Source organism: Mauremys mutica, chromosome 8 (assembly GCF_020497125.1).
Source record: "Mauremys mutica isolate MM-2020 ecotype Southern chromosome 8, ASM2049712v1, whole genome shotgun sequence".
Lineage (NCBI taxonomy): Eukaryota > Metazoa > Chordata > Testudines > Geoemydidae > Mauremys > Mauremys mutica.
Window position 1 is genome coordinate 398523 of NC_059079.1, and position 24546 is coordinate 423068.

The window sequence follows — 24546 nt, forward strand, 5'->3', positions numbered from 1 at the left end:
AAAAACTTGAAAAACAAAATGGACACCATTAAATTAGGCTTGAATAAAGACTGGGAGTGGATGAGTCATTACATAAACTACAAATGATTTCCCCATGCTAGTTTTCCCCCTACTGTTACTCACACCTTCTTGTCAACTGTTTGAAATGGGACATCCTGATTATCACTACAAAAGTTTTTTTTTCCTGCTGATAATAGCCCACCTTAATCGATTAGTCTCATTAGAGTTGGTGTGGCTACCCCTATTTTTTCATGTTCTGTGTGTGTGTGTGTGTGTGTGTGTTTGTGTGTGTGTGTGTATATATATATATTCCTACTGTATTTTCCTACATTTTCAGATATATGCATCTGATGAAGTGAGCTTTAGCCCATGAAAGCTTATGCTCAAATACCAGTAAATTTGTTAGTCTCTAAGGTGCCACAAGTACTCCTCATTCTTTTTGCTGTTACAGACTAACACGGCTACCACTCTGAAACCTGTAAAATTAAGGAAATTAGGGGTAGTTTGTGTATGGAGGATGTGTTAAATATCATCATGTTGGGATACGCGCTGCCGGTGAGTGCTGGGGGTGGTTCTCCCTGCGCCCCAAGCCAGCCCTGTCTCCCCCCGCACCCCACAGGGGGGCTGTGTAGCGGGGCCCAGAATAGCTAGGGATGGTAGGGATGGCCCTGCTCTAGGGGCTTAGACAAGATAATGATCAACACAATTGTAATTGTTGCTTTGCAGGCATTGCTACAAAGTAGCTTAGATTTGTTTTTGTTAATATTTCTGATAGGCTGTAGGATGGGGGAGATAACACCTCATAAAATGGGAAAGTGCTTCCAAATGACAAACACTTGCACATGGTAAAACATAACAACTAACACAGAATGGCTGCCTACAAAACTGTTTCACTAAAAGAATTATCAACTTTCCCCCTAAAACTCAGGACAGCTTTCTTATTCCCATGGCCTGATCTCTTTGTCTGTGGCTTTTTTAAAAATTTGTTTGTCTTTGATTTAGATTTTAAAAAACATTAGAAAAAAAGGAAAAAAGGGGGGTGTAGAAAAGTGTGTGTGGGCAGACTTTTTTTAACCAGAGATAAGGTGAGACTCCTTATCTCTGGTAAAAAAACAGGTAACTTTTTTACATAAGCTAATTTTTTCTTGTGTTTTTTGTATAAATCCAAACTTTAAAAAGCAATCTTGTTTATTTTTTTGATAATTTTGTTTTTTATTAAAACACATATGTAAACTCCCCTCAGTTGCGAGTTTTCATATTCTTACCCAGTTGCTGTTTTGGTACTTTAAAAACACTATTTTTAAAAGGATAGGCTAGTATCTTAAGCCTTTTTAGTTCACTAAACTTCTACAAAATATCCCTAAGAGGGGCCTTGTTTTGTTACTGCTCAGTCAATACTGTTTTTTCATGTTAAACTTTAAACATCTGTAAAAAGGTCATGTTATTATGTTACTTCTCAGTCAATGCTGTATTTTCATGTTAAATGTTAAAAAAAATTTATACAACGAAACCCTTCATGTTTAGCAACTGTTAAAAGTATGGGGGGAAAGTTGAGTGGTGGTGGGGGATGTTCTTCAGATAGGCTATATCTGAGCTTCATACAGTCACAAAGCAACGTTTTTTGTCTTTTACAATCAGTAAATAGAATAAAATACTTGTTATAACTTTCACAAAGTATCTTCCAATGCAATCTCACCATTTGTTAAAACTTTAACAGCGTTTAAAAAGCTAGGAAAGAAGTCTGTGTAAAAAACCAAGCAAACTGAAGGGGTGACCCCTAGAGACTTACTTAGGCAGACTACAGTGCCTGGATCACTGGCTAGCCTAATTAGTCTTATCTGTTTTTAAAATGTAGAGAACGCTCCAGCTCCAGCCTGTGCTGTATTATTGTAATGAAATCTATGGACCCAAAACAAACACAGGAGCTTGTACCTGTGTCTCAGCACAGGGACTGCAAACAAATTAATAACAAAGACATTCTGATAATGCAACAGAAAAATTCATCAAAAGTCCTAAGAAAATGAAAGCTTAATCTAACTTTCACATGGATTTGTTAAAAAGTGGGGAGGAAAATAAACTTGTCTCTGATCCACTGGATTACAGAATAAGGGGAATATAAACTAGCTGTTACTAAGGTTCTGTGGTTTTCACTCTAGGGTGTTTTCTGCATGCTCTTTTTTTTTTAAATTGAAACACATGTAAAAATATTAAATAAAGGGCTCTGTCTTCATATATGCTTGTCTTTTAAAGTGTTTGTTCCTTTACAAAACTTAATATAACTTTTACTTGTATTTGTTAAAAAGCAGGCAAAGAAGCAGCCTTCTTATCTCTGATCCACTGGCTTACAGAGGCTGATTTTGCTGACAGTGGCTTTGCTGCAAAAGCCTGCTGTTTCAAATTGTCCTTACTAAAAATGACCAGTGCAGTCTAAAACATAGGGAGGAAACCTTTTTTTATCACTATACGTTACTTTTATAAACAGGTTTTCTGTGTTTTTAACCCTGGGTTGTTTCAATAAAAAGTGCGTATGCAGAAATACATAAGCAAAAGGGCTAAATTAAAAATTGTTTCTTCAGATAGACTTCTAATCCACTAACTTCAAAAGGCTGCTTCAAATTGTTCTCATTAAAAACATAGGGAAAAGTTTTTAAAACCTTTTTCTTAGTAAGGGTTTGTGGGTTTAGGCCTGGGGTGCTCCTGCATGCTCTTTTTAATTGAAACATATGCAAAGGGGCTAAATGAAGGGATGTGTCTTCATATAGGCTTGTCTTTTAAAGTGTTTATCCCTTTACAAGCCTTTCACCTCTATTTGTTAAAAACGTTAACAAATTACTTTTATAAACTAACTGGCTGTGGTTTTAACCCTGAGGTAATTTCTTTTTTTTATTTAACATTTTTAATAAGATTAGTTACAAAGCAATGTCTTCTTCACATAACAAAAGGAAATGTTTACTTCAACAAGTATTTGGTATAACTTTGTTTTAAAAGCAGGCCTAGTCTTTTTTGCTATGTTCTGGCCTTCTTATCTCTGATCCACTGACTCTCAGATGCTGTTTTTGATGACAATGGCTTTGTTGAACAAGCATGCTGCTTCAAATTGTTCTTACTAAAAAATGACCAATGTTAGTCTAAAACATAGGGGAAAACTTTTTTATCACTATACATTATTTTTATAAACAGGTTCTCTGTGTTTTTAACCCTGGGATGTTTCTGCATAATAGTTTTTTTATTGAAACACACATGCAAAAGTGCTAAATGAAGGGATGTGTCTTCATATAGGCTTGTCTTTTAAAGTGTTTATCCCTTTACAAGACTTAATATAAATTTTACTTGCATTTGTTTAAAAGTCTGGGGAAGAAGCAGCCTTCTTATCTCTGATCCACTGACTCACAGACGCTGTTTTTGCTAACAGGGGTTTTGCTGCAGCTTCAAATTGTCCTCCCTAAAAAATAACCAATGTTAGTCTAAAACACAGGGGAAAACTTTTAAAAATTGTTTGTTACTAAGGGCTTATGGTTTTAGCTTTTATTAAAGTCCCTATGTAAAAGGGCTACATGGCGGGGAAAATGCTTGGTGTCTTTTTTTAGATAAGAATAAGGCACATAAAGAGGGGTGGGGGAGATGGCTCTTGTTTAAAAACCTTGGGACTATAGGATTGGTTCAGGAAAATGAATTCTATGACACTGCTGTAGAACATCATCTGACTGGGCCGATCCAAAGGCAGTGATAACAAGCCTGAGGGGCTGTGAACCTGGAAAGTTTCCTCTTTCCGCAGAAATACTTGGAAGGGTACGAGCTCTCTCTCGGACTCAACCACGTGCTGTCTATCTTTGCCCTTTGCAAAGGGGCTTTCTTTTCCCTTTTCTTGCCCTGTTCTCTTTTAACTTATCTTTATATGTTTCTCTTTCATTTAACTCTTTTTAAATGCTCTTTTCTTAACCTATCCTTGTATTTAATAGTTTAAATGCTTTTCTATTAACCTTCCTTTATACTTTTTACCACGTGCTTACTAAACAGTTTCCTTTATATGTTTCTCTTTTATTTAACTCTTTTTAAATGCTCTTTTCTTAACCTACCCTTATATTTAATACACCTTTTACATTTATTGCAAAAAAATTATTCTTTAATAACATGCCAGACTAGGCCTTTAAAATAATCTCTCCTTACTAAACCTCACCAAAAATCTCTCTTCTTTAATAACTTGCCTCTATTTGAGGTTATACTACTCATAGACATTATTTATATTGGGCCCTCCACAGTTCCTCTGGCCGGATAAGTTTGCTTGGAGTTCAAGGGCACTAAGCTGGCCAGTCTGGCTCCAGAATGAGCCTGCCACTGTACTAGAGGAAGCAGACAGGCAATATCACCTCTTGTCATGGATGCAGACGACACATGATTGGAGGAGCAGCTGGAACACGCTTTGAGAATTCTAGGCAGGGCTCTAGTTCCCCTGACAGATCAGCAGCCTGGAACTAGACCTGGGATACCTCTGCTCACAGAGACTTTCTGCTTGTGCGGCATTCAGCTCATGCTGGAATCTGCCTCCGAATAGACCAGCCGCCAGCATTCTGCTGAGATTCCAAAAGGAGCTGAGCCGGGCGACTGGGCACAGAGTGTTTTCCACTTAGGGAAAGGGAAGCTTCTTTCTCGCTGTGTCTCTGATATGAGCAGCACCATTTCCTTCCTGGACTTCCGCCCCCGTCGCTGTGACTGGAACTAAAAACTAAAGGAAACCTGCCAGGGAGGGGGACCGCCTCCTCGGCCAGCTCAGTCTCTCTCCAGTCGGGCATGTCTGGGCTTTCCTGACACTGGGCAGAGTCAGGACTCACCTTCAGGGCCATGAGATTCCAGGATGTGTGTCTCCTTTTCCTCCTGCTGCGCCTGACAGGTAAATTTTCTTCCCCTGGTGGGAAACCCATGGCATCTGCACTGGTTCCCCAAAGAATTTCCAGGGGCTTGTCGATTGCACAGCCAGGGTGATCACTTTCCATAAAGTCTGCTTCAGGCCATGCAGTTGTAATGCTGCAGCTGCACTGGGGCGGGGTCCCTGCAGGACAGGCTGGGAATGGTGACGAGGCACTGGTTACCTGCTCTGGAGGGTGCAAGGTTGGAGAAGTGGGGCTGAAAGGGTGGCAAGGAAAACTCCCAGGGTCTTAACAGCTGGAAAGAGGCAGTGACCAGCATGGCTCCCGAACCAACTAGCTGAGCTGGCAGGGTGCAGTGCCAAGGCTCTGGGACAGCGGACTCCCTTCATCTCTCTCTGTCTCACCCTTTGATGGGACCCCTCAGCAGGTCCGGGATAATGGGACAAGGGACCTGGGTTAACAGGGAGCTCTGAGATACTCTCAGACTTTGGACCCTAGAGAAATCACCTGCCCCACTGATGCAGCTAGCCTGGGCATGATCCACGTGTGCGACAATGCTGGGCCACTAAAGAATGGGCTTAATTAGAAAGAAGGCCAGAATTTCCCCTGTTGCTACTGTCACCATCTGGACTGTCTGATGAGCCATCCAAGAGGCATCAGGCTGGGGCAGGTGCACTGTTCTAGTCTCCCTCCCCTGCGCTCCCTCTCCCCTCCCAGTTAGAGCGCACTGTGGCTCGGGGCAGGGAGCAGAAGCTTTTGGGGAGAAAAGAACTGAGATTTTTATGGCTGGGTCACATGGCTTGTAATAGCAACTGCCATGACCCTGCACAACAGTAAGCACATCCTAGCAGGAGAGCCGCAGTCAAAAGAGAGAGGAGAAGGCCCCGCTCTGGCTGGCAGGGCAAGGGCAGGGAACAGCCAGGGGTCCCATTGACACTGCAGGAAATGTGCCCTACACAGAGCTCCTCGCTGGTTCATTGTTCTCGCACTGGATCAGACCTAGCCATGTGCTGGCAGTCGGTCCCTCTCAGCCACGCAGTCACCTGTAGCCAGGGTAGATGTCGAAGGTCATCTGGGACTGACTTGAAGGTTCATGTCTAAGAGACGGGGCAGGCTGAGACCCAGGAGAGCAAAGGCCTGTGTCCTGCTGGGCTGTGTCAGGGCCATGGCTCCCCACACGCTCTCTCTCTCTCTCATCCCTCCTGCACAGCTGCCATTCTGGACATTACTCTGGTCGCCAATGTGCAAAGTCCGTCTCACACCAGTTTCTACCTCTCCTGTGTGATGGGCGAGCGAGCTGTAAGCTACCTCCACATCGAGAGGGACAATAAAATAGTGATGACTCATCCCAGCACAAAGTTCCAGAACTACAGGAATCGCAGCAATGAGGTCCAAGCCAGAGGCTTTTCGGTGGCGGATCTGGTGGGGATTTTATACTGCCTGGGGAAGACCCAGATGGAGCAGGCCAGGGTGGTCTACGTGCATAACAGCCGGAATGGTAAGTGGCTGCAGGACAGCAGGCCTGCCCCAAGCGTTCCCTGAGGAGTCTGGGAGTGCGACATCAGCACGCCTGGTAATGGCTGAGCGTACGTGTGGGCGTGCATGAGTGCAATAGCACTGGGCAGGCCAGAGTTATGCTGCCTCCTGAGGCTGTTAGCACTCAGAGGCCAGAGAATGGTATTTGAGCAGCTGAACTACCGAAGGGACCTTGGCTAAGGGCAGAGCTTCTAGTGACCAGGTCAAACCTTCGTATGTCAGCATGGGAGTTTGGCTGTGGGCTGATTCCCAGAATGGTCTCAGAAGGACTTTGGGAAGTGCAGAGCTGCTGGGGCCATGAAAGTGGCATTGAACAGCTAGAAAAGAGACAGAGCATGGCCCACCCTGGCTGTTGCAAATGAGCATCAGTGGGATTCTGCCTGTTCCTAGAGAAGGGCGACAAAGGTGTGACAAGATTATGGCGATCAACAGATGGCTCAGGCAGTGGTGCTATAAGAAGGCCTTTGGGATGTATGGCCACTGGGAAGCATTCATGGACAGAGGACTGTTCTCTCGGGATGGACTTCACCTGAGTAAGGAGGGAAATAGACTTCTAGGATGGAGGCTGGCACAACTGATTAAAAGAGCTTTAAACGAGGAATTTGGGGGAGATGGTTGGGAGATGTCCAGGTAATCTCCACGCCGGAATTTAACATTGAGAGGGAAGAAAACAAAGGATACTGTTGTGGGTAGGAGAATGGACATAAGGAGGAAGGGTACTGTAGGTACAGTTCTAATAGGTGATACTGGCGGTAGAATGCCAGTGCCTAATCAGGTAAAGAATGTCAGTGAAGCCAAACGGCAAAAATTAAGATATTTGTACACTAATGTGAGGAGCCTAGGTAACAAAATGGAGAAACTAGAGCTACTGGTGCAGGAAGTGAAACCAGATATTATAGGCATAACAGAAACATGGTGGAATAGTAGTCATGACTGGAGTACAGGTATTGAAGGCTATGTGCTGTTTAGGAAAGACAGAAATAAAGGCAAAGGTGGTGGAGTAGCATTGTATATCAATGATGAGGTAGACTGTAAAGAAATAAGAAGGGATGGAATGGATAAGACAGAGTCTGTCTGGGCAAAAATCACATTGGGAAAGAAAGCTACTAGAGCCTCCCCTGAGATAGTGCTTGGGGTGTGCTACAGACCACCGGGATCTGATTTGGATATGGATAGAGACTTCTTTAATGTTTTTAATGAAGTAAACACTAATGGGAATTGTGTGATCATGGGAGACTTTAACTTCCCAGATATAGACTGGAGGACAAGTGCTGGTAATAATAATAGGGCTCAGATTTTCCTAGATGCGATAGCTGATGGATTCCTTCACCAAGTAGTTGAAGAACCAACAAGAGGGGATGCCATTTTAGGTTTGGTTTTGGTGAGCAGTGAGGACCTCATAGAAGAAATGGTTGTAGGGGACAACCTTGGTTCGAGTGATCATGATCTAATTCAGCTCAAACTAGATGGAAGGATAAACAAAAATAGATCTGGGACTAGGGTTTTTTATTTCAAAAGGGCTAACTTTAAAGAATTAAGGAAATTAGTTAGGGAAGAACTTGTGGATCTAAAGGCAGAGGAGGCCTGGAATTACATCAAGTCAAAGTTGCAGAAACTGTCAGAAGCCTGCATCCCAAGAAAGGGGAAAAATTCATAGGCAGGAGTTGTAGACCAAGCTGGATGAGCAAGCATCTCAGAGAGGTGATTAAGAAAAAGCAGAAAGCCTACAAGGAGTGGAAGATGGGAGCGATTAGCAAGGAAAGCTACTTTATTGAGGTCAGAACAAAGTGGATAGGGATAAAGTGAGAAAGGCTAAAAGCCATGTAGAGTTGGGCCTTGCAAAGGGAATTAAAACCAATAGTAAAAGGTTCTATAGCCATATAAATAAGAAGAAAACAAAGAAAGAAGTGGGACCGCTAAACACGGAGGATGGAGTGGAGGTTAAGGATAATCTAAATCCAATATCTAAACAAATACTTTGCCTCAGTCTTTAATGAGGCTAATGAGGAGCTTAGGGATAATGGTAGGATGACAAATGGGAATGAGGATATGGAGGTAGATATTACCACATCCGAGGTAGAAGCCAATCTTGAACAGTTTAATGGGACTAAATCGGGGGGCCCAGATAATCTTCATCCAAGAATATTAAAGGAACTGGCACATGAAATTGCAAGCCCATTAGCAAGAATTTTTAATGAATCAGTAAACTCAGGGGTTGTACCGTACGACTGGAGAATTGCTAACATAGTTCCTATTTTTAAGAAAGGAAAAAAATGTGATCCGAGTAACTATAGGCCTGTTAGTTTGCCATCTGTAGTATGCAAGGTCTTGGAAAAAATTTGAAGGAGAAAGTAGTTAAGGACATTGAGGTCAATGGTAACTGGGACAAAATACAACATGGTTTTACAAAAGGTAGATCGTGCCAAACCAACCTGATCTCCTTCTTTGAGAAGGTAACAGATTTTTAGACAAAAGAAACACAGTGGATCTAATTTACCTCTATTTCAGTAAGGCATTTGATACGGTTCCACATGGGGAATTATTAGCTAAATTGGAAAAGATGGGGATCACTATGAAAATTGAAAGGTGGATAAGGAACTGGTTAAAGGGGAGACTACAACGGGCCATACTGAAAGGTGAACTGTCAGGATGGAAGGAGGTTATTAGTGGAGTTCCTCGGGGATTGGTTTTGGGACCAATCTTATTTAATCTTTTTATTACTGACCTTGGCACAAAAAGTGGGAATGTGCTAATAAAGTTTGTGGATGGCACGAAGCTGGGAGGTATTGCTAACACAGAGAAGGACTGGGATATCATACAGGAAGATCTGGATGACCTTGTAAACTGGAGTAATAGTAATAAGATGAGATTTAATAGTGAAAAGTGCAAGGTCATGCATTTAGGGATTAACAACAAGAATTTTGGTTATAAATTGGGGACACATCAGTTGGAAGTAACGGAGGAGGAGAAGGACCTCGGAGTATTGGTTGATCACAGGATGACTATGAGCCGCCAATGTGATATGGCCATTAAAAAAGCTAATGCGGTCTTGGGATGCATCAGACGAGGTATTTCCAGTAAAGATAAGGAGGTGTTAATACCATTATACAAGGCACTGGTGAGACTTCATCTGGAATACTGTGTGCAGTTCTGGTCTCCCATGTTTAAGAAGGATGAATTCAAACTGGAACAGGTAACAGAGAAGGGCTACTAGGATGATCCGAGGAATGGAAAACCTGTCTTATGAAAGGAGACTGAAAGAGCTTGGCTTGTTTAGCCTAACCAAAAGAAGGCTGAGGGGAGATATGATTGCTCTTTATAAATATATCAGAGGGATAAATATCAGGGAGGGAGAGGAATTGTTTAAGCTTAGTACCAATGTGGACACAAGAACAAATGGATATAAACTGGACACTAGGAAATTTAGACTTGAAATTAGACGAAGGTTTCTAACCATTAGAGGAGTGAAGTTCTGGAACAGCCTTCCAAGGGGAGTAGTGGGGGCAAAAGACATATCTGGCTTCAAGACTAAGCTTGATAAGTTTATGGAGGGGATGGTATGATGGGATAGCCTAATTTTGGCAATTAATTCATCTTTGATTATTAGCAGGTAAATATGCCCAATGGTATGTGTTGGGATGTTAGATGGGTTGGGATCTGAGTTACTACAGAGAATTCTTTCCTGGGTGCTGGCTGGTGAGTCTTGCCCACATGCTCAGGGTTTAACCGATCGCCATATTTGGGGATGGGAAGGAATTTTCCTCCAGGGCAGCTTGGCAGAGGCCCTGGAGGTTTTTCACCTTCCTCTGCAGCGTGGGGCATGGGTCACTTGCTGGAGGATTCTCTGCACCTTGAGGTCTTTAAACCACAATTTGAGGACTTTAATAACTCAGACATAGGTTAGGGGTTTGTTACAGGAGGTGGGTCGGTGAGATTCTGTGGCCTGCGTTGTGCAGGAGGTCAGACTAGATGATCATAATGGTCCCTTCTGACCTTAAAGTCTATGAGTCTATGAGTTCCTCCATTGCCTGGACTCTAGGGCTATATCCCCTTCCTGAGCTCAGGGTTCTTTTCGAGGGGCAAGGCTCAGCGTGGGGCACATCACAAGCTTCTCCGCTTTGGGCAGGTCATCGAGGACAGGTCCCTGTTGAAGAGTTTGTCTTGGACCCTTTGATTTCTGTCCTGGGTAGCTTGGTCTGTGTTCCCTGTTCTAGTTGGATGGCGGTTCTACGTAGAGTCTTTACTGGCTTGTGGGTTTGCTCCTAGCTCCTTGGTCGCACCCTGGCCCTGTATGAATTACGGTCCTGTCACAGAGTAGGAGGTAAGAAATTACCCACTAAGCTGACACCATTGCAGAGGTGTCTGAGAGACTTAGGCCAGCAGCACTTGAGTCAGGGTGATAGCTACAATAAATCCAGTGAGGAGTGCCAGACTGTAGCAGAATGGAGAGATTGCAGAATGAGGCCCACCTGAGGAAATCTGGTGATTCCTGTGTAAAACCAGCCAGTTTTAAATAGTAATAAAGTCCAGTTGGGGAAGGAACTTGAGGGGGGTTCCAGGATAGGCCAGAAGCTCAGAGCAATAAGAGGCAGTGAAAAGGGGGAAACCCAGAAAACTGCCACAATATCCATAGAGACTGCAGGGAGCCGAAGGCCCCTGAGTTGTCAAGGAAATGCTCTCTAGGCAGGCAGGGAGCTATGGGAGCAGCCCTGCTTCAACTGGGAAGAAGCTGAGCAATAACCCCAGGGTTTTGTCTCTGTCAAGGGCATTTTGGACTTGATTCTAGTCAATGGTGACCCCAGAAAGGGGGAACTAAAGACTGTAACCTGGCTGGAGGGCCCTGTGACGTGGCAGAGAAACCACCACAGCGCTGGAGTGACTGTCCACGGGGGTGCTAGCCCAGCCAGGAGTGGCTACACGGCACCTGGTCGTGAGGGGACTCCCAGCCATTCAGCTAAGTGGAGTATGGATGCAGTAGCTGGAAACAACCTGAGGCCCCAGGAGAGCAGTTCAAGTCTAAGATGACAGACCTAGATAATTTAACATGCTCTTAGCTGTGGCGATTTGCTGTAGGGCTCCTGGCCAGGGCCGAATAGTGTTCATTGATCAGGAAGGTTTGTAGGGAGGGAGGCAGTTTCTGGTGTGAATGCACACCAGTCACACCACATGAGCCTGCTGAGATGAGGCTGCTCCCCAGGACCGGTATACAAGGCCCTGGGGACAGAGATACTAGCAGCTGTGAAGGCAGATGCCACTGGAGACTGGGTCTGGAGATCAGCAACAAGCTTGTGTCTTACATCTGGCCCAGCAGCACATCATGGAACAGAGACTCAGGGTCTGTCTACACAGCAAAGAAAAACAATGGCTGGCCCATGCCAGACAATTCTGGTTCAGACTGTGGGGCTGTCTCGTTGCTCTGAAGAGTTTCAGACTTGGGCTGGAGCCCGAGTTCTGAGACACCCCCACCAACCTGCAGGGTCCGTGACACCAGAAGTCTACACAGCAATGAAATACCCCACGAGCCCAAGTAGGCTGGCACAGGCCAGCCATGGGGTTTTTCTTTGCTGTGTAGACATACTCTCAGGCCCAATGCTCTTATGGTCAAAGATATAGGAAACTGGAAAATCTGCCTGTAAAACATCACACCTGTTACTTCTCAGCATTAGCTTCTGAGTAACCCGCCTGGACACAGCTATGGGGAGCTGTGTACTGACACCAGAAGCATCTACCCTTTAAAGTTGCTACAAGGAACAACACAGCAACTGACTAATGCTTGGGTTCCCCTTGGGATGGGGATGGCACAAGAAGCCTTCCTCATATCGCAACTGTTGCACAAGGGCTGGTCCCTATGCTCCTAAGTTCAAGGGCCAAGCAGTACTAGCCACCCCAATTGCATACATGCATGCTGGTGGGGTCTGGGTAGCATGGCTCTGCATTGTCCCCAACAAGGGCCAGAGCCTGAAAGGTGCTAAGCAGCCCTTAATGTTAGGTAACTAGTAACCATGAGTGTTGGATTCTCACACCCGTACTCGTATCTTACTGCCTAGGTACTACAATGCTGGGTATGTTTATGATAGGGGATGCTGGCAGCAACGCCTGTAGTTAAGGTTGCCTGACACTTTCCATTATAAGACCCTGTTATCAGGTGCTTATAACTTTGCCAAACTTTATTATTTGTATTGTGCTTAAGGGCTCTAGTCATGGATCAGAATTCCAGTGTGCTGGGCATTGCACAAACCCAGAACAGAAAGGTGGTCTCTCCCCCCAGCTAAGAGGTAAATATAGCCAGAGCAGAGAATATCAAGGTTGGAAGGGCCCTCATCTAGTCCAACCCCCTACTCAAAGCAGGGCCAATCCCCAGACAGATTTTTACCCCAGTTCCCTAAATGGCCCCCTCAAGGATTGAACTCACAACCGTGAGTTTAGCAGGCTAATGCTCAAACCACTGAGCTATCCCTCCCCCCAGATGGCAGCCTACAAACAAAGAGGGGTGGTCAGCATGATGAGCAGCAGTCTCTGCACACTAGCAGCCTAACCATTGTTGTTTTTGTAGGGATTATGGCTAAGGAAAGTTGTGAAGAGACATTTAAATGTGGACAATGAGGTAGCTTTGCAGATGTCTATGAGGAGCCACTCCCATGCGTATGGGGCAGCATGAGAGAAAGCACAAAGGTGCTTGAAACTGTAAGAAGTGGGCAATGGAGACCATCATGGGCCGATCAGAGGAGAGCACTGACAACTGGAAAAATGAACGAGACTCGAGGAAACAGGTAGACTGGGATTGACTGTGAAGGGCCTTGAAAGTGACAACAAAGCAGCTTATTCTGGATGCGAAAGAGAAGGAGGAGCCACTGGAGGGATTCAAAGAAAGGGGTGACATGGTCAAAGTGACAGGCTAGGAACATGATCTTTGCAGCAGCAGCTTTCTGAATATGAGTGGGACAAGACTGCATTTGTCAAGGCCAGAGAGGATGTGACAATAATCGAGATAGAAGATGAGAGTCAGGACACGGGTTTTAGCTGTGTGGATGGATAAGAAAGGCCATATCTTAGAGATGTTATGCAGAAAGAAATGAAGATTTATATATCATCTGGATGTGAGGATCTAGAGCAGTGGTGGGTTGCACGCGGCCCGTCAGGCTAATCTGCTGGCAGGCCGTGAGATAGTTTGTTTACATTGACCGTCTGCAGGCACAGCCGCCCACAGCTTCCAGTGGCCGCGGTTTGCCATTCCCGGCCAATGGAAGCTGCGGGAAGCGGCACGGGCCACAGGAACATGCTGGTCGCCGCTTTCCACAGCTCCCATTGGCTGAGAACGGAGAGCCACATCCACTTGGAGCTGCAGGTGGCCGTGCCTGTGGACGGTCAATGTAAACAAACTGTCTCATGCTCCGCCAGCTGATTAGCCTGATGGGACGAGTGCAGCCCACATGCCTCAGGTTGCCCATCACTGATCTAGAGAGAGGTCCAAGCTGAAGATGCCACTCAGGTTACGGGCTTGTGACCGACTGGATGGTTTTATCCACAGTGATTGAGAAAGGAGGTAGTGGAGGATTTGGGTGGCAAAGATTAGGAGCTCTGTTTTAGCCAGGTTGATCTTGAGCTGACAGCTTGTCATCCACAAGGAGGTGAAAGAGAGAGAGGCTGAGATTGTAGTTTGGGCAGATGGAGACGGGTCTGGAGTAGATGTAGATCTGTGAGTTATCCGCATAGAGATGGTTGTTGAATTTCTGTTTGCAATGAGATTACCAAGAGATAAGGTGTCAAGGGAGAAGAGAAGGGGACCAAGGACATGGCACAGGACTTTGAGGTGGATTTAAAGGTTCCGACCCTACTGATGACCTATGTGGGTTCCCATGCAAACTTAATTGTCCCCCCTTATGCATATGCATTATGCTACAATCCTCGATACATGATCACATGCTACTTTTTCATAGGATCCCACCTCATTCAGTGAGTAGATTGTCATTCAGTATCTTTTTTAATCTCCTCATATAATGTGTGCCCTCATGCCTTATTTGGATACATCCCATCCAAACCCAGTACTCAATATAAAATTATTAATTTCCTCTTAGGTGTTTCTGTGGTGCTCTTGCCATAGTATCTCAATTAATTTATCTTCACAACACCCCAGTGAGATGAGTTAGTATTTTAATCCCCACTTTACAGATGGGAAATTGAGGCACTGAGACATTAAGGCCAAAATTGTTAGAAGTGTCTAACTGAGACACACAAGACTTGAGTTCCCAGACTTCTTTGCAGTTTTACAGCACTTTATACTTTCAAAGCACAGCTCCAGTTGATTTCAGTTGCAGTTGTGAGCACTTACCATTTCTGCAAATCTGGCCCCAGGTATCTTACACTGAGCACCCAGAAAATGAGGACCACACAATTATGAGCTCCTACGTTTTAAGTAACTTGCCCAGCATCACAGGGGAACTCTGTGGCAGAGGTGGAGATACAATTCTCCAAGGCAGCATTCAGCTCCCTTACTCAGGAGACCATCCTTTCTTTTCCTGCAGTCCTCTGTCTCATTCACTGCACACCTTCCCACTTCTGCAACGAATGAAGCAGGAGTCTTACAGACAACAATATCACTCAATGCACAACCCTGATACATCCCCAGAGCACCATTCATCCTGTGCATGGAATGAGGCAAGGGGCCTGTGGAAAAAAATAGTATATGATCAGGTAATCAAAGGCTGTATCATAATGCATACACACCGGGGCGGGGGTGGGGGGGGGCAGATAAGGCTGCACAGGCAGCCTTAAGTATGGCACTTCCTAACTTTTTAATGGTTGACTTTGAAACTTTAATGTTCTTTTAACAATTTTTAGGATCTGTAAATACCTCAGATAGATTCTACTGGGTAACAGTGATCACTTACAAAGCTGTATTATTAGCCACACAGATTTCACAGGAAACATTAAACTGACCATTTGCTGTGAAAACCAGAAAATCCCCAAGAGAACTGTGAAATCCTTTGGCTGCACTACCTGTTTGTGTTGTGCACACGTGCAGAGACGTGGGTGAGTCTGTGCCACAATCTCATTGCAGCAGATCAGACTGTGGGAAGTGGGTGGCAGGGCTGGTTGCCTGCCCAGGGGCTCTCTTGGACTAAGCCTGTGGACCAGGCCACTAACAGCAGCTGGGGGAGATGGGAAAAGAAACTGTAGGAACAATCTGGGAGGGGCACTTCCCTTCTGCTATCTTAACAAAGGAAAGCTCCAGGAGATTGAAGAGCGACGGGCTTTTGGCCCTTTTGAAGCAAGTGGGTGCCCCAGCATAAGCACAGGTGGCCTACATTCATACTTCCACACATGCCCTGTGAACCGTCCTGCTCCCCTCTCCAGCCCATACTATGCAACAAGAAGTCCTCTGCAAACCTGCCATCACTCCCAGCCATACAACAGTGCCTCACTCCAAAACCTTCTTAATGCCTAATCATTGTGGCCAGCAAAGTGCTCTCTGGTGGTGGCAGTGATTACTGCAAGGTGTCCAGGTACAGCTCTCAGAATGGTAGCCGTGTTAGTCAGTATTAGCAAAAACAACAAGGAGTCCTTGTGGCATCTTAGAGACTAACAAATTTATTTGGGCATAAGCTTTCATGGGCTAAAACCTACTTCATCGGATGCATGGAGTGAAAAAAACAGTAAGCAGAATATTCTATATATTATACCACATGAAAAGATGGGAGCTACCTTACCAAGTGGGGGGTCATTGCTAACGAGCCAATTCAATTAAGGTGGAAGTGGCCTACTCTCAACAGTTGACAAGAAGGGATGAATACCAAGGGAGAGAAAATTACTTTTGTAGTGCTAACGAGGCCAATGCAATCAAGGTGGCCCATTTCCAACAGTTGACAAGAAGGTGTGAGTATCAGCAGAGGGAAAATCAGCAGAGCAGGTACAGCTCATCTGTTAATGTTTGTTCCCGAGTGACCTTCCTGTCTTGCTGCCCACACCTGCCTGGGTTGTACTGGTTAGTACGAGAGGGCAATTCCCCCTCCTTTGTGCTAGGCTTGTGGACACTGGGGACTCCAGACAGACAGAGGCTCTGTGACTGTGTGTCCTCCTGCTCCCCTCCTAGCCTTGCACCTCCTGCAACATGGTGGGTGGACCTAGAAGGGCTCAGAGAGAGCAGAGACCATCACTGACAGTGTTTGACCCCGTCTCTCTCATGCATGGGCCTCTCGAGGTTCTCTGCTCTTCCGGCAGTCAGGCCACGTGGTCATTGCTTGCTCATAGAGATACCGGGGTCCTGACTTCCTGTGCCCATGGGTGAAAATGTCGACTAGAGGCCCCAAGCAGGAGCAGTGCAGCTCCCTCCTCAGCACCTGCAAGGAGCCCACAGCCCGTGATACAGCCAGGGACAGAGGTGGCTCCCGGCCACACTGCAGAAATCCTCTCTGGGAGGTAACTTCATTGTAATTTGGATTTCAGAATGGCCTGGAGCATAGCAGGGGGCTGGAACAATGTGTATAGAGAGCAGTGGAACCAAACTGTAAACCCTGGATATGATGGAAACCACTTCAATCCGGGGCATGCGGCAGCACCCCCCGTACCCATAGTTCCAGCATGTATGGAGCACAGGGTGTGAGGAGCTCCCATCTCTACATCCCAGTGCCCAGGATATCAGAGTGCTGCTTGGCCTGGCTCTGCCCTGCTCTCAGTGACGTCAGCAATGAGACTGTGCCATAGAAGGCCATGTTAACTTTTTCTTTTTTTTTGGTCCAAATGATGTCCCAGGGGTTGGCAGTTCCTCCACAGCAGCTGTCCCCTCTTGGGAAAGAGAGGTCATTGTGGACACTCAAACACCCTCCTAAGCTTTACCCTTCTTTCTCCGTTTCTCTGTAGCCCTCCTGGTCCCACTGAAAGTTACCCAGACTGTGAGCATTGCGGACTCAGCCACCTTCTCTGCCAAAGTCCTTCACAAGAAGAACACAGATGTCTTGTGGAAAAGAAATGGCAAGTGATCCAGTGAGCGGCTTCCCCTGGCTGGGGAAGGCAACCCTAGTGAGCAGTCCCCTCATACCCCAGCAGGAGACCCCAGGGAGCCATGCCCCCAAGAGATTAATAGCTAATAAAGGCAGAAGGGACCCCTGTGATCAGCTAGTCTGACCTCCTGTATAACACAGGCCATGAAGCTTCCCTGAATTAATTCCAGCCTAAACCAGAGCAGACCTTTCAGAAAAACATCCAACCATGATTTAAAAATTGCCAGTGATGGAGAATCCACCACAGCCCTTGGTAAATTGTTCCAGTGGCTTGTTAAACATTTGTGCCTTATCACCAGTCTGAATTTGTCTAGCTTCAGCTTCCAGCCATTGGCTCGTGTTAGACCTTTGGCCGCTGGAGCTCTCCTACCATCAGATTTCGGTTCTGCATGCAGGTTATTATTGACTATGATCAAATCATCCCTTAACCTTCTCTTTGATGAGCTAAGTAGATGGAGCTCCCTGAATCTACTACTAGAAGGCAGGTTTTCTAATCCTTTAATCATTCTCGTGGCTCTTCTCTGAACCCTCCCCAATTTATCAACATCCTTCTTGAATTGTGGACAACAGAACTGGACACAGGACTCCAACAACAGTTGCACCAGAACCAAATACAAAGGTTAAAATAACCTCTCTGCTCCTACTCGAGATTCCCCTGTTTATGCATTAGCCCTCGTGGGCACAGCCTCACACTGGAAGCTCATGATCAGCTGATTATCCACCACGACCCTCATATCTTTTTCAGAGTCACTGCTTCCCAAGATAGAGTCCCTCCCACAGCAGGAGACCCCATTGATCCACCCCCTTTGCCAGGCTGGGGCAGGCAACCCTAGTGAAACAACCAGACTGTTGTGGATACATAGGGCCAGGGACCCCAGAGAGCTCTGGACCAGGTTCCAAGGTGCACACACAGCCAGGGCACATGATCTCCCAAAACTCCTCCCCACAGGGTCAGAGTGAGGGGTCAGTGAGACCTTCCTCCACATATGACTGAACCCTACATTGCATGAGCCCAGGACAAGTGACAAGTGAGCCCCCCCCTCTGCCCCGCTCCAGATGCAAATGAGGCTGGGGCCGTGCCCCCTCCCCCCGACTGCTCTGGAAGTAGTCAAGGCAGTTGCGTTGAGCAGGATGAGCCTTGGCAGTTTCTGGTCCAGACTGTGCCATTGCCATAGGCTCCAGGCACTCACTCTGCAGTGTCTCTAGACTCCCCTTCTCCTAGGTATGTTTACACCGCAATGCCTGCCAGTGTGAGGAGACAGATGCGCTAGCTCTGCTCACGATAGCGCCCTAAAACCAGCAGGGTAGCCTTGCTGGAGTGGCCTGGCTGGCAGCTCAGGCTGGCTGCCTGAGCACAAACCCACCCAGTCTCCTGGGCTATGTACGTGGGCAGCTAGCTGGAGCCCCTGCCTCTGCTAGTCCTGTGAACAGAGCTAGTTTGTGCCTGTCTATCCATGCTGGGGAGCATGCACCCTGCTGCAGTGCAAACGGACCCTGACAGATACTGCCTCCATCTGATGCGGTCCCTCCAGACAGTGCTGCCTTGCGGGCTCAGACCTACCCTGGATGGAGCGCCTCACTAACCAGGGAGAGGAGGAGTCAGGCTGCACGTTTGTCTGACCCCTTCCTTTTCTGGGATCCTGAACCCTATCCCCCACAGACGGCCACGGGACTGGCCACCAGGGATTGGCTCATGCCCTTGCACTCGCTTTGCTGGCCTGGCCTGGCCTTTCAGGGACAGTCCAGGAGAGACCTGATGCTCACCCACATCCTAGAGACGTGTCTGGGTCATCAAGCTGAAGAGGGCAGAGCCCCTCGGTGCTGCACATGGTTGGCTCTCCCTAGAGGGACTAGCAGGGACAGGGTTTGACTCAGGCCAGCTCCAGTGTTGGGTAACTTCAGGACCTGATGCCATTTGCCCTCTTTCCTTAATTCAGGTACCTTCTACCAGACAACGCACCGGGGTGAAGTGAATGGGACGCTGTTAACCTTAACCCTTCCGGATGTGGGTCTGAGTGAGAATGGGGTGTACAGTGCCACATTCATAGGGGACAGTCCCCTGACAAGTGCCTTCTACAGACTGATCGTGAGAGGTAAGATTGCGGTGGGACCTCAGGGCTGGGTCTGGAGCCTGGCTGGGGTAGGGAACAGGGCAGGAATGCCACGTGGGGCCAGAGCCTAGGCTCCAGACATACAACAGACCCACTGGAGAAGGGGCTGGTGGGTGTGAGGGCTCAGTCTAGGCTGGGACCTGGCCCAAGAGAAATGGGGGTCTTGGATTTGGAGTCACACAAGCAGACATGGGCCCTGTTCTGGCTTTGTCTGAGCTCAGCTGTGCACCGCGTTTGCCGCTTCTGGCTCTGGGGCTAGCTAGGGCCTGTACAGAATGCTGCTCTAAACGAAGCTAGGCTGTGTTGGGCCCAGCGAGGCGCCCCTGGCAGCCAGAAATGGCTGGGATACGGCCGTGCTCTTTCCATGCTCTCCTCCAGCCAGGCCTCCGCGGGGACGCGCCTGCAGTGGTCAGGACGGGAGGCGAGGAGGGCCTGGAGGGCAGCTTAGCTGTGTGGATAGAAAACAAAGGTGGAGTCTAAGAAACGTTCTGGAGAGGGAAGCAGCATGGTGAATGTGTGGGTGCAAGGGAGGGAGGAATTGCAGGTGACACCAGGTTCCAGGCCTGAGTGACACAGAGGGTGGTGGTGCCAGAGAACAGGGAGCAGCGGGGTTTGGTGGAAGAGAGCAGTGGCTCATCTTTGCCCTTTGGGGTGCCAGTGAGGCATTCATGCAGAGCCATGTTAACTGGCAGGGGCAGAACATGTGTGCGCCACAGGACTGAGGTCTGTGTGCTGGGGAGACGGGCCCCTCTGGTATTTCCTGCTGTCAGAATGCTGGGTCCCGTTGCCCTGGCCCTGCCTAGCGGGCAGGCTCTGCACTCGCATTCGCAGAGGTTAGGAGTCCCTCGGGCTTCGGTTCATTTTTCAGCTGCAGACTGAGCATGCAGCCGGTGCTCCCCCAGGTACATGTGGCATGGCACTGCCCTAAACCCCCTCTGCTTTCTCCCAGGGTGTCCAGCGAAGAAGTGGGGCCACTCTTGTGAGAAGGACTGTCCTGACTGCCTGAATGGAGGCATCTGCCATGACAGTGTTGGGGAGTGCATCTGCCCTCCAGGTTTCATGGGCACTCGCTGTGAGAAAGGTATGGACTCCACACACCCAGCCCCTGCGGGAGGAGGTGAGTTCTGGAGCAGGAGTAAGCAGTCGTGGGGCATAAGTACCTCCAAACCCCACACTCCATAGGCCAAGGGAATAAACACCCCACTCCCTCCACTGACCCCGAGTCCCCATCTCCCATTTTCCAGCTGCAGTAGGCACAGAGCCTTCCTCTCCCCTTTCTCTGCCGTGTGGCAGGGACGGTGTCGCAGGGATGGTGATGGGTTGTGCTGGACCTGGGGCTCCTTGGGGGATGGGCATGGGGATGAGCTGGAGCTGGTGCTGGGCCTCGTTGTGCGGCACGGATGGTGATGCAGGGATGGGGCTGACCTCAGTCTGTGACGCGGGGATGGGCTCTAGGAGGTCTGTGGCTCAGCCTCCTCTAGACTATAGGGGCTGTTTGCAGTTTTTGGGGGTTTGACTGATTTGTCAAATGTCTGTTGCTTGTGAGTCTCCTTGGCCTGCTTGGGAGGCTGGGGCCCCTCTAGCAGGACGGGGGCAGGAGCTGCTCCCCATTTCTTCCAGAGAGGCAGGGAACTGCCTTACCTGCCCCCGGGAGTGGCACTCAGTTAAGGACTGTGAAGCCTTCAGGGATCTGAGAGAACCTTCTCCTGCAAGAGGCTCTGCTAGTGCTGGGTGTGGGAGGCAGTGTGTCATCTCGGATCCCTCCGTGCTGAAGCTGGGGCTTAGATCCTGGGACAGAGGGACTGTCCTTTTGTAAAGATACCTTTAAAGATTCCTCCCACTGAGGGTATGGGTTCATAAACTCATAGACTTTACGGCCAGAAGGGGCCATTAAATCAGTTAGTTTTATCTCTGGTCTATCACAAGCCAGAGAATTTCACCCAGTTCCCTGTGTTTTGAACCCAGTAAATTGTGTCTGGTAAAGCAGCAATTCCAGAAAGGCAGCCGGACTGGATCTGAAGACAGCAGGAGATGGAAATCTACCACTTCCCTTGGGAGCTGGTTCCAGTGGTAAATCACCTTGATGGCTAATTTTTGGCCTTATTTCTAATTTGAATTTGTCTGGTTTCAACTTCCAGCCACTGGTTCTTGTTCTGTCCTTCTCTGCTGAATAAGAGAGCCCAGAAGTACCTGGTATTTTCTCCTCATGAACAGACTTACACACTATAATCAAGTCTTCTTTCTGGTAAACTAAACAGACTGAACTCTTTAAGTCTCAATGATAAGGCATGTTCTCCATCCTTCAATTCGTATTTGTGGGTCTTCTCTGCATGTTCTTCAATGTTTCAACATCCTTTTAAAAATGTGGATGTCAAAACGGGATTCAGTATTCCAGTAGCAGTATCCCCAATGACAGAGGCAAAATCCCCACCCTGCTCACTATATCCCAGAATCACATTAGCCCTTTTTGCATCACACTGGGAGCTCATGGTGAGGTGTGTGACAGTGCTGAGACCTGACAGGTGAGTCAGCACTCTGATCACTGTAGCCTCAATTCGTTTTCCCAGAGACAGCTGACTGAACAATGAGCTAATCAGAAGGAGAGGGTGGGGAGGTAAAGAACTAATTAGTCCTCAGCTGGCTAACCTGATAAAAGCCAGGAAGGGAGTGTTACAAGGGGGGACTGGAGTGTCTGATCTGAGCCTGGCCTGGCCTGGCCGGTCTCCCTAGAGAGGGAGAGCGCTTTTCCTCCTAGGCCCTAGTAAAGAGAGGCAGAAAGGGATTGAATACTGTGATGTTGCACTGTACTGGTGTGAGTGGAAGGGTTTAGAATAAAATACAGTCTGAACACTGAGGGTATGTCTACACTGCAATTAAAACCCACAGCTGGCCTGTGTCAGCTGACTCAGGCTTGCAGAGCTTGGGCTAAAGGGCTGTTTAACTGTGGTGTAGACGGTTGGGCTTGGGCTGGAGCCTGGGCTCTGGGACTCCATGAAGAGGGAGAGTCACAGAGCTCAGGCTCCATTCCATGGTGTACCCAGAATATAGTGACCTCATCGTCTCTTCACCTCGCAGGTGCACAATCACCATAGACCCACAGGGGAGGATGCAGATCACCATGAGCTCCCGTTGCAATGCTGGAATGGGTTCCCTAGGGAGGTGGTGGAATCTCCTTCCTTAGAGGTTTTTAAGGTCAGGCTTGACAAAGCCCTGGCTGGGATGATTTAGTTGGGTTTGGTCCTGCTTTGAGCAGGGGGTTGGACTAGATGTACTCCTGAGGTCCCTTCCAACCCTGATATTCTATGATTCTATGCTATAGCTAAGATGGCGGATGTATCCTTGAATGCATTAACAACAGATTGTCAAGTAGGGAGGTGATTTTTACCTCTGTATACAGCATTAGTGAGTCTGTTACTGGATACTGTGTCCAGTTTTGGTGTCCATACTGCTAAAAGGATGTTGATAAACTGGAGAAGGTTCAGAGAAGAGCCATGAAAATGACTGAAGGATCAGAAAATGTACCATACAGTGAGAGAATCGAGGAGCTCAGTCTATTTAGTTTAACAAAGAGAAGGGCATGACTTGATCAGTCAATATGTACCTACACAAGGCAGAGAAATTGGATAATGGGGGCTCATCAATATAGCTAACAAAGGTATAACAAGATCCATTGGCTAGAACTTAAAGCTGGACAGGTTTAGACTAGAAACCAGGTGCAAATTTTTAAACAGTGAGGAGAACAACTTATAAGGGTTTTGGTGGATTCTCCATTGCTCCAAATTTTTAATCAAGATAGGATGTTTTTCTGAGCATTATCCTCTAGTTTGAACAGGATTTAATTCAGGGCAGGTCTCTGGCCTATGCTTTGCAGGAGGTCAGACAAGATGATCACAATGGTCCCTTCTGGCGCTATAATCTGTGACTCCTGGCCTGGGCACAGCAGACCAAGTTCTCATAGTATCTGGCCCTACTCAAAGATCATCTGTTCATTGTCCCCTGAGTTGAGATCTCTTGTGCCAGCAAGATGGCAGAAACCCTCAGCTCTGACTTACGCTGCTCCATCTTTATGCTACAAAATGGAGCTGGGGTAGAAAGATTGCTCTGTGCAGTAGCTGGGGCTGTTTCTTATCTGGGTCCATTTGACTTAGCCTTGTCTCTGATGCTGTCAAAGCTGCTCCTGGCTGTAGCTAAGGTCTCCTTAGAAGTTATTTCTGCCTATCCTGTCCCTGTGAGTGGTGTTTCTCTATCTCCCGCTAATACACATTTTGCTCTTACTGCTTATACCATTATATTTTACACGGGACTGAGGCTGGATTCCCCCACCAATAATGGCCAGCATCTCTGCTCTGCCTTGTGGAACTCAACAGACTTTTGTTTTCAGCCATGTTCTGGCACGGGGCCTCCCCAATTCCCTGCTGGTTTTGGTAAGTTCATTAACTGTTATTGCATCTCTGTGCTGGCTGCGTAGCTTGTCCTGGCTGTGGTGGTGGCAGGGCCAGGCCATGTGGAAATGGAGGGCAGTGAGTGGACTGGTGCTGGCTGCAGCAGAGTAATGAGGAGAATTGTCTTGTTTTGAAGCCTGTAGGGAAGGGAGGTTTGGCCGTAACTGCCAGGAAAAGTGCAACAATGACCAGGGCTGCAAGGGGCTGAGCTTCTGCCTGCCAGATCCATACGGCTGTTCCTGCGCTTCTGGATGGAGTGGCTCACAGTGCAGCACAGGTACAGTAGCTTGGCCTGCCTGCTTTCCTCTCCCCTCCCCGACAGAGGCTCCACCCTCAGACTGGGTTCCTCCTAGGCAGAGTTGGCCTGACCTTTCTATTTCCAAAGGGAGACACCCCCTGGGGCCAAGGCAGCCTCCAACCCCCACCCACACCTTTGGCTCTTTTGTTTTGCTGTGTTTTTTCTCTCTTGCTGGGTCCCCTGCTGCCTGTGCAGCATTCCCGATACAATGGTGCTTACTCGAGGACGCTGAGTATGGCTCACGTCTCCAGTTTTGCAGCCTCAGTCCATCAGCCACGCAAAGTGCCTTGGGAACAG

General features: G+C 47.5%; 1 protein-coding gene across 2 annotated transcripts in view; it reads left to right on the top strand.

The window, feature by feature from the left end:
* Positions 1 to 4341: 4341 nt before the first annotated feature.
* Positions 4342 to 24546, top strand: part of TIE1 (tyrosine kinase with immunoglobulin like and EGF like domains 1) — a 43001-nt gene continuing 22796 nt past the window's right edge. Inside the window, exons 1-6 of one of the 2 annotated variants that reach the window (XM_045027953.1) lie at positions 4342 to 4888; positions 6076 to 6363; positions 17259 to 17369; positions 19336 to 19491; positions 20459 to 20590; positions 24088 to 24228. In XM_045027953.1, coding sequence (XP_044883888.1) covers positions 4840 to 4888; positions 6076 to 6363; positions 17259 to 17369; positions 19336 to 19491; positions 20459 to 20590; positions 24088 to 24228 — 877 coding nt within the window. In that variant the 5' untranslated portion in view covers positions 4342 to 4839. Of the gene's footprint in view, positions 4889 to 6075; positions 6364 to 17258; positions 17370 to 19335; positions 19492 to 20458; positions 20591 to 22510; positions 23934 to 24087; positions 24229 to 24546 lie in introns of those variants that run through there. The other variant, XM_045027954.1, reaches the window with a different exon arrangement.